Source organism: Doryrhamphus excisus, chromosome 8 (genome assembly GCF_030265055.1).
Source record: "Doryrhamphus excisus isolate RoL2022-K1 chromosome 8, RoL_Dexc_1.0, whole genome shotgun sequence".
Taxonomy (NCBI): Eukaryota; Metazoa; Chordata; class Actinopteri; order Syngnathiformes; family Syngnathidae; genus Doryrhamphus; species Doryrhamphus excisus.
In genome coordinates, this window is record NC_080473.1 from 3,014,207 (window position 1) to 3,023,254 (window position 9,048).

Here is a 9,048-nt window from a genome sequence, read left to right on the forward strand (position 1 = left end):
TTACACGTTTAACGGATAAGTATCGCCATATAGTTGCAATATAGTTTTAACGTTTATGCAGTGATATTAAATAGTTAACCAGAAAAATGTATCTTTTGTATCCTTGGAGTTACGATAAATGTGTATAAAATGACGTGATTTAGCTTTAGCTACGATTGAAATGATTTTTATTATGAATTTCGCACATCACGCCATTAATTTTTTTTTATTTAGTTAACATGGAAATCATGTAATTATGCAACATAGACAGTCATATTTACATATTTGTAGAAATTATACCTCAACAAAAGAGCATCATACCAGCTCAGTAAATCGACAATCTGACATTTAGCAACATATTTCTATTGGGTTTTGTGCTGATGTGTTTGTAACTTAGCTTTGATTTTGCAATTAGGTTGTGCAGTCCATTCCTTGCCACAGTCTTCTACTGGACTATGATTGGCTGGAAGCGGCTGTGATATCGTCACTCGTACATATAATAAGGAAAAATCATTCATTCACAAAGCCCTCGCTCCATGGGAAAACATTCTTCTGTTTCTTATGTTTGCTTCCCGAAACAATCGAGTTCTGCAGATTGTCACCACAGCTATGCTTCTTGAACTGCCTGGAGTCGGAGAAGCCCCGCCCACAGCTCTGACAGGAGTAGAGCTTGATGCCTGTGTGGATCTGCATGTGCGACTTCAGCTGGTTAGACTGTCTGAACTTTCTGCTGCACATGACGCACTCGTAGGGCTTCTCTCCCGTGTGGACCCGCAGGTGACGGTGGTAGTTCTGTGTTGTCCTGAAGGCCTTGCCACACTGCTGGCACTTGTGAGGCTTGACGCCTGTGTGCAAGAGCTCGTGCTGCCTGAGTTGCGACACCAGCATGAAACCTTTCTGGCAGAAGGCACAGACGTGCGGCCGTTCGTCGCTGTGCTGCCTCATGTGGTAGACGTAGAGGTGGCGGAGGTGGAAGGCCTTGCCGCAGGTCTCGCACACAAACTCCTTGACGTCGGCGTGGCTCTTCTCATGATTGCGCAGAGTGCTGCTGCTGCTGAAGCTCTTTGTGCATGTCTTGCAGCTGAACGCCTTCATGCCCGACGGCCGCCGTTGCCTCCTCCTGGACACGCCCCCGACCTTCATGCGGTCCTCATTCTCGTGGACCAGCAGCTGGTGCTTCTGCAGCAAACAGTTGTAGAAGAAGGTCTTCCCACACAGGTCGCACATGAAGGGTTTCTCCATGCCGTGAACCAGCATGTGGGACTTCAGAGCCCAGGTGCCGGAGAAGCCTTCTCCACATTTTGTGCACCTGGCAACACAAAACCTCTCCGGTCAGTGTTCAGGTTATAATAATGATAGTAACTGTCAGCTTTCGCACTGAAGTACACTAACTGGATAATAAAACATATATACATGTGGGGTAGCAACCATGAGAGAATACCTGTAGGGTTTTTCTCCGTTGTGGAGGCGCTGGTGTCTCTGGAAGTTGGACTTGAGACCAAATCTCATCCCGCATGTCTGACACATGAAGGGTTTTTCCCCTGAGTGGACGATTCGGTGCTGCAGCAGGCCCATGCGATTCTTGAAGGCCTTGTCGCACTCGGTGCATTTGAAGGGCCGGTCCTCTGAGTGCGACCTTTTATGGGCTCTGAGGTTGCCGGCGGTGGAGAACATCTTGCCACAGGTCGGGCACGGGTAAGGCCGTGCGCCCGTATGGACTGTCTGGTGCTCACGGAGGTTCTTCTTCCTCAGGAAGCTTTTCCCGCAGAAGTCACACATGAAGGGCTTGACCTCGGCGTGAGTCACCTCGTGGTAGCGGAGCATGGCAGAGGAAGTGAAGGTGCGCTCGCATGTTCCGCACTGCAGAGGTGTCTTTTCCCGGTGGTGGGCGGCCTGGTGGACTCGCAGCTGCCGTGCGAGTCTGAACTTTTTGTCGCACTGGTCGCAGGCGAGCATCTTGTCAGGGTCGCGCTCCTGGGCGTCCTTCAACTGGTGGCCCAGCAGGTGCTTCTGCAGGGTTTTGGCCTTGTAGAAGCCTTTATCGCACAGCGTGCAGGGGAAGGGCTTGACATGACGGGACACGTGCATCCTCAGCTGGTGCCTCTGATGGAACCCTTTGTTGCAGAGCTCACAGAAGAACCTCTTCTGCTTGTACAGCTCCCTCCTCCTCTTCTTCTCCTCCTCCTTCTGGTCCTCACCACTGACAGCAGCTGCACACATGACAACGTTTCATCAGAATGTTTGCAGCCAAAGTCAGGTGGAGGAGGTTGTGGCATGAAATTGCGCTCCACCTTCTTTATGACAAGAAAAAAATGGTCTTATTCATCAGTGTTGGCATCACTTCACCTTGATGAGCGAGAGCCACCATCTGCTCTTCTGTTTTCACTATAATCTGTTGTTCTGCATCCTCAGCCTCCTGAATAACAAAAAAAAGTCAATGAGTCTCTCTTTGGTCATTTAAGGCCTAAAAAAAGAAACAGGTTACTACGAGGAAAATATATTATCGTAAAATAAAATAAGAAAAGTCCACCATTGCTTCATGGGAATCTTCTTCTTCTGCTGCCCCCAATGTCTCACACGCCAGCTGATCATCCAACGCAGGAAGTGACGTCACGCTGCAGGACTGATCTTTATCCTGGTTGACCTCTAGAAGCAGGTCAGACTGTGGGTTGTTGGCAGACTGATTTGGCGTCTGCACGGAGGAAGCTGGACCACCGGGCAGGACAATGGGCGACCTGATGATGACCAGAGGCAGCTGAGGACTGCTGCTTGCTTTGTTGGAGGATTCTTTGGCTTTGTTGAGAATGGCCATAGCGAGCATCATGGGGCTGGCATCTGGTCGCTTTGAGTCTACAGAGATGGTGGCTCCATCTGGAGCGTTCACAAGACAAACAACAAAAATGCCACATTCAATCAGGGCTGTCTTTATTTGATTTCAGCATTTTGTACTTGTATTCGTCGTACTCGTTTTCTTAGCAGATGTTTGCTTGTTCTTGGTGCTTAGCTCAGCCTCCAGTTGTTCCACTTTGCCCTTCAAGGCCGCCTTCTCTTTCGACAAGCTCACACACAGCTCGCTGAAGATGCTGCAGATTTTACGAACAGCCTCCCTTGCCATCATGTTCAAGATGGCAGTCAGCTGAAGCTGCAAAAGGAGATGAAATTCTAGTAGGCTGCATTGTTTAGGCAGCTACCGTTACACATTCAGATTATATATATATACATATATATATATACACACATACACATATATATATATACATATATATACACACATACACACACATATATATATACATATATATACACACATACACACATACGTATATATATACATACATACATATATATATATATATACACACATACACATATATACACACATACATATATACACACACATACACATACATATATACATATATATACACACATACACATACATATATATACACACATACACATACATACACACACATATATACATATATACACACATACACATACATATATATACACACATACACATACATACACACATACACACACATATATATACACATATACATACACACATACACACACATATATACACATATATATACACATATACATACACACATACACACACATATATATACATATATATACACACATACACACACACATATATATATATATACATATATATGCAATTACAAATCTGCATTTGGGAAATAAAGCCTTAACACTTATTTTTTGAAAATAACATTTAGCGCCGAATAGAATATTTTATTTTGAAAGTCTGCGAGTTACACTAGATGTTTTAGACAGTCTTACTTTTAGTTTATTTGAACATAGTCTTCGCGCGGTGTGTACATGACAAATGTTAGGATATTAAACACAATCTGAGTCGGTGTAGTGGATCATTTCGAGATAACTGGCTTAAAAAAAAACACAATTACTTTTGTTACTTTCCTGTGAGCGACTATTCGGCGAAACGGAAGTGACGACAGATTTCCAACTGGAGCGCTTTCGTTCTCTCCGATAAACCTCCAACTTGGTGCCACTCGCAGCTGGTTAAATGAGGTGCTTTACTCTGAAAAAAAAAACATCATCCAACCTTCAGCTCTTCGTCACCAGCAGCCTGCTGTCTCCCTCCGAGGCTCTGCTGGAGGGCACACACGGCCGACTCCACCGCCACCTCCATGATGAGCGCCGTCTGACAGCGGAAAGTTTCCATGTCGTTCAACGGCGCCATCGTGGGCCGCGGGTCTTTCAAGGCAGCTTCCCTGGATAAATGTAAACTTAAGGAAAATGTCCGCGACTACTGAATCAATCTTGAGAAGAGCGGGCCACTGTGTTAAAAACAGAGTCGGTCTTTCAGGATGGTTCTCTGCATTAAGGTCGTCCAATATGGCTGCGATGTTTACTTCCGGGTCACGTAGTAGTTTCATAGGTAAATAGCGGTAAGGAAGTATCATACCAGCTCGGTGAATGGACAAATAACAATTTTGCAAATTTTTTTATTGAGTTTTGTAATTGTAATTTTGTAGTTTTTGTAATTGTATGACTGAAATAGCTTTGATTTTCCCACATACACGGTGCAGACCAGTCCTTGTCACATGTTCTTCTACGGGGCTGTGATTGGCTGTGATTTTCACTCCTGCATATAAGAAACATTTTTGACTTCAGCAGGTGTTCAGTCTTGATACCAAGCAAACCGTGCCTCCAAACTAAAAACTATCACATAGAAGTTCTTTGATGACAAATCATTGGTTCACAAAGTCCTCACTCCACGGGAAAACATTCTTCTGTTTCTTACATTTGCTTCCAGACTTGCGTGGGTTATGCAGGGCGTCACTGCAGCTGTGCTTCTTGAACTGCCGGGAATCTGAGAAGCCCCGCCCACAACTCTGGCAGGAGTACGGCTTGATGCCGGTGTGGGTGTGCATGTGTGACTTGAGCTGGCTGGGCTGTCTGAACTTCCTGTTGCATATGTTGCACTCGTAAGGCTTCTCTCCCGTGTGGACCCGTTGGTGGCGGCTGCAGTTCGCTGACGACGAGAAGGCCTTGTCGCAGTGCTGGCACTTGTAAGGCTTGACGCCTGTGTGCACATGCATGTGCTGCTTGAGCACTGCCGATAGCTTGAAGCCTTTCTGGCAGACCGTGCAGACGTACGGCCGTTCGCCGGTGTGCTGCCTCATGTGGTAGTCGTAGAGGTAGCGCACGTGGAAGCCCTTGCCGCAGATCTTGCACACAAAATCCTTGGTATTGGCGTGGAGCTTCTCATGAACACGCAGTGTGGCGCTGCTGATAAAGCTCTTCATGCATGTCTTGCAGCTGAATGCTTTTATGCCCGTCGTGCCCTTCGTACTCTTTGTGCCCTCTATGCCCTTCATGGGGTTCTCGTGGACCAGCAGCTGGTGCTTCTTCAGCAGACAATTGTAGAAGAAGGTCTTCCCACAGAGGTCGCACATGAATGGCTTGACCATGCCGTGAACTACCATGTGGTTCTTCAGAGCACATGACCTCAAGAAGCTTTGACCACATACCTGGCACCTGGTGACACACAACCACTTAAGTCAGTAATAGTAATAAGAACATCATCATAAGAAGAACATCATAAGAACAAAATAAGAACTAAGCATTTGCTGCTTTTGGACTCAACACACAGTTTACACTGTTTAGATATAACACATGTAATAAACTGAAAATTTTCTGGAAACAAAATGGTCTTTTGATTAAATAGTACGTGATAATAAGCTCATGATTAAATAGTATGTGATAATAACACATAACACACATCGGGCTGATACTGACACTTGGGGGCATGATACTGGGCCTGATACCAGACAAACCATGTGATAACCTATAAATATCAATAGATCACAAGAAAATACCTGTAAGGTTTTTCTCCACTGTGGAGGCGCAGGTGTCTGTGGAAGTTGGCCTTATGGCCAAATCTCGCCCCACAGGTCTGACAAATGAAGGGTTTTTCCCCCGAGTGGACGATTTGGTGCTGCCGCAGAGCCATGCGGTTCTTGAAGGCTTTGTCGCACTCGGTGCACTTGAAGGGTCGGTTCTCCGAGTGTGACCTCTTGTGGGCTCTGAGGTTGCTGGGGGCGGCGAATGTCTTGCCGCATATTGGGCAAGGGTAGGGTTGCGGGTCCATGTGGACGATCTGGTGCTGACGGAGGCACTGCTTCCTGAGGAAGGTTTTCTCGCAGATTTCACACTTAAAGGGTTTGACCTCCGCATGAGTCACTTCGTGGTAGCGGAGCATGGCCAGGGAAGTGAATGTGCGCTCGCAGGTGCCGCACTGCAAAGGTGTGTTCTTCCGGCGGTGGGCGGCCTGGTGGGTTCTGAGCTGCTGCGGCAGCCTGAACTTTCTGTCGCACTGGTCGCAGGGGAGCATATTGTCAGGGTCTCGCTCCTGGGCGTCTTTCAGCTGGTGGTTCAGCAGGTGCTTCTGCAGGGTTTTGTCTTTGTTGAAGCTTTTTTCGCATAGCGTGCAGGGGAAGGGCCTCACCGGATGGCACACGTGCATCTTCATCCGATACTTCTGATGGTAGCCTTTGTTGCAGAGCTCACAGAAGTACCTTTTCTGCTTATACAGCTCCCTCCTCTTCCTCCTCCTCTCCAGCACCTTCTGGTCCACACCACTGTCAGCAGCTGCACACGTGATAACGTTTCATCAGAATGTTTGCCTCAAAAGTCAGGTGGAGGAGGCGGTGGCATGAAATTGCTCTTCACCTTCTTTATTACAAGAAATGTCTGGCTATTATTGTCTTAGTTGTCCGTGTTGACACGGTGTAACGGTCCATCAGCTCACCTTGACGATTGGGAGCTACCATCTGCTCTTCAGTATTCACTGCAATTGGTTCTTCTGCATCCTCCTGATGAACAAAGAAGAAGTCACAAAGTCAGCAAGGAACCGGTTACTGTGTTGCGAAAAGAGGCAAAGATATTATCAAAAGAGAAAAAAAGTCCACCATTGCGTCATCTGAGTTTTCTTCTTCAGCGTCTCCCAATGCCTCGCACGCCAACTGATCATCCGTTGTCGGAAGTGATGCCACGCTGTAGGACTGGTCTTTATCCCGGTTGACTTCGAGAAGCTGGTCAGATTGTGGGTTGTTTGCAGACTGATGTGTCTGCATTGAGGAGACAGGATCACTGGGCCGGACAACGGGCGAGCTGATGATGACCAGAGGCAGCTGAGGACTGCTGCTTGCTTTGTCTGTGGATTCTTTGGCTTTGTTGAGAATGGCGGCTCCATCTGAAGAGTTCAGAAGACAAACAACAAAAATGTCAACTTGTGCAAGTTTCTTCATATGGTCCCAAGGTCCTTTACGTTCACTCATCATACTCTTTGTTTTCTTAGCAGATATTGGCTTGTCGTTTGAGCTCAGCTCAGCCTCCAGCTCTTCCACTTTGCCATTCAAGGCCTCCTTCTCCTGCACCAACCTCACACACAGCTCCTTGAAGACGCTGTAGATTTTACGAACAGCCTCCTTTGCCATCATGTTCAAGATGGCGGTCAGCTGAGGCTGCAAAAGCACGAGATGATGAGTTGTGATAGCTACTATTACACATTCTGTACATGTACCATCATCAATTTTGTTCTACTTGGAAACGCCCACAAAAATACATTGTCAAACGTTAGTGTACTGAAAGTATTCTAATTATCTAAGGCATTGTAATTGTGAATGTAGTTTGGTATTCTACATTGGCCACCAGGTTTCAGTAATTGTTTGTGAGACAGGCACTAAACTCGTCACTAAGGTTTGCTAGGGAACACATTTACTGTGACACTGTTCAAGTAGCAGTTTTATTTAAGTCTTAAATTTTGTCTGTTATATTGGGCAACATGAGTGTAAAGACGCTTAAAGCCACCAGTACAATACATTCATGTAATGGTGGAAGTATGCTGGAAGTACACTGACCAGGAAAAAAACAACAAACTGCCAACATGTGATTCTGTTATCTTATTTATGGCTAATGTGTATTTATTTTGTGTGATATGTCTACTATATAGGGTAATACAAATGTAGAGGAAACTACATGGGTGTTATTTCATGTTTTCAGTAAGTCTACAATGTAATTATGACACATCTGACTATGTTTTTGGAAGAAAAATAATTTAGTGTTATGGACTGTCTGTTTGAGCAATTAATCGCTGAGCAGTGTACCGAAGATCCTGCCTACTAACATGGCGGCCAGCCCACCAATGGTGTACTACGGAAATACTCGTTAAGCAAGAAGTCTTTACAATACGTACGTCTTGATTTCAAACTAGCTCAGTCACTTAGTGTTTGTTTATTTCAACATAGGACTGCCACGGTGTGTTATCGGAGTAGAATACACGTCAAATGATAGAATACTAATTAAATACACTCCGAAGCGGTGTAATTAATCATATCGAGGTAACATAACTACGAGCCACTCGTCAGCCAAGTGACACCGGATTCCCATTCAAGCGATTTCACTGTCTCTCTCTTTCTCTCTCAATCTCTCAGCTCGCTTACGACTACTTATTGCTGGTTAAATAAAGTGTTTTGCAATGAGGGGGAAAAACATCCTCCAACCTTCAGCTCTTCACCACCGAAAGTCTGCTGTCTCTCTTCTAGGCTCTGCTGGAGGGCACAGACGGCCGACTCCACCACCACCTCCATGATAAGCGCCGTCTGACAGCGGAAAGTTTCCATGTCTTTCAACCGCTCCATGAACTTTGAAGGCAGCTCCCCTGGGGAAATGTACTGTAATATTCTAAACTACTAAAACAAACTTGACGAGTGGGTGCTCTCAGTCAGTCGTTCAGGATGGTTCGCTACAGTGTGTACGTCCAAGATGGCTGTGGTGTTTACTTCCGGGTCATGGCGTCATGTTTTTAACGGTTACAAATCATACACCCGAAACAAATATACAAACACCAAACATCCACCCCTTACGTAAATATAAATATATATCAAACGTTGTTATATCACTTTGTATCAGGGTTTCCGCTGCTTCACCGGAAATGTCCTCCTTAAAAAATCCTTTGAAAAGTCGGTTACAAATCATATGCGAGGATATCCTCGCTTCGTGTGCGTG

At 45.7% G+C, this 9,048-nt stretch overlaps 2 protein-coding genes across 3 annotated transcripts; both read right to left on the minus strand.

Annotated features, from left to right (window-relative positions):
* Positions 1-150: 150 nt before the first annotated feature.
* LOC131134369 (zinc finger protein 345-like) lies at positions 151-4,390 on the minus strand. The gene is made up of 6 exons (XM_058079586.1): positions 4,079-4,390; positions 2,944-3,121; positions 2,510-2,850; positions 2,326-2,395; positions 1,421-2,189; positions 151-1,288 (listed from the first exon to the last, which is right to left on the minus strand). The coding sequence occupies exons 1-6, from the start codon at positions 4,214-4,216 to the stop codon at positions 490-492; spliced, it is 2,295 nt and encodes a 764-aa protein (XP_057935569.1). The 5' UTR covers positions 4,217-4,390; the 3' UTR covers positions 151-489.
* A 91-nt stretch (positions 4,391-4,481) lies between these two features.
* LOC131134370 (zinc finger protein 345-like) lies at positions 4,482-9,009 on the minus strand. 2 transcript variants are annotated; one of them, XM_058079588.1, is made up of 7 exons: positions 8,544-9,009; positions 7,325-7,505; positions 6,951-7,234; positions 6,791-6,854; positions 5,859-6,630; positions 4,781-5,517; positions 4,482-4,621 (listed from the first exon to the last, which is right to left on the minus strand). In XM_058079588.1, coding segments are annotated over exons 1-7 (2,178 nt in total). In that variant the 5' UTR covers positions 8,682-9,009; the 3' UTR covers positions 4,482-4,619. The 2 variants fall into 2 exon arrangements, with proteins under 2 accessions (XP_057935571.1, XP_057935570.1); XM_058079587.1 differs by having other exon boundaries at positions 4,483-5,517.
* Between the last annotated feature and the right edge of the window lie 39 nt (positions 9,010-9,048).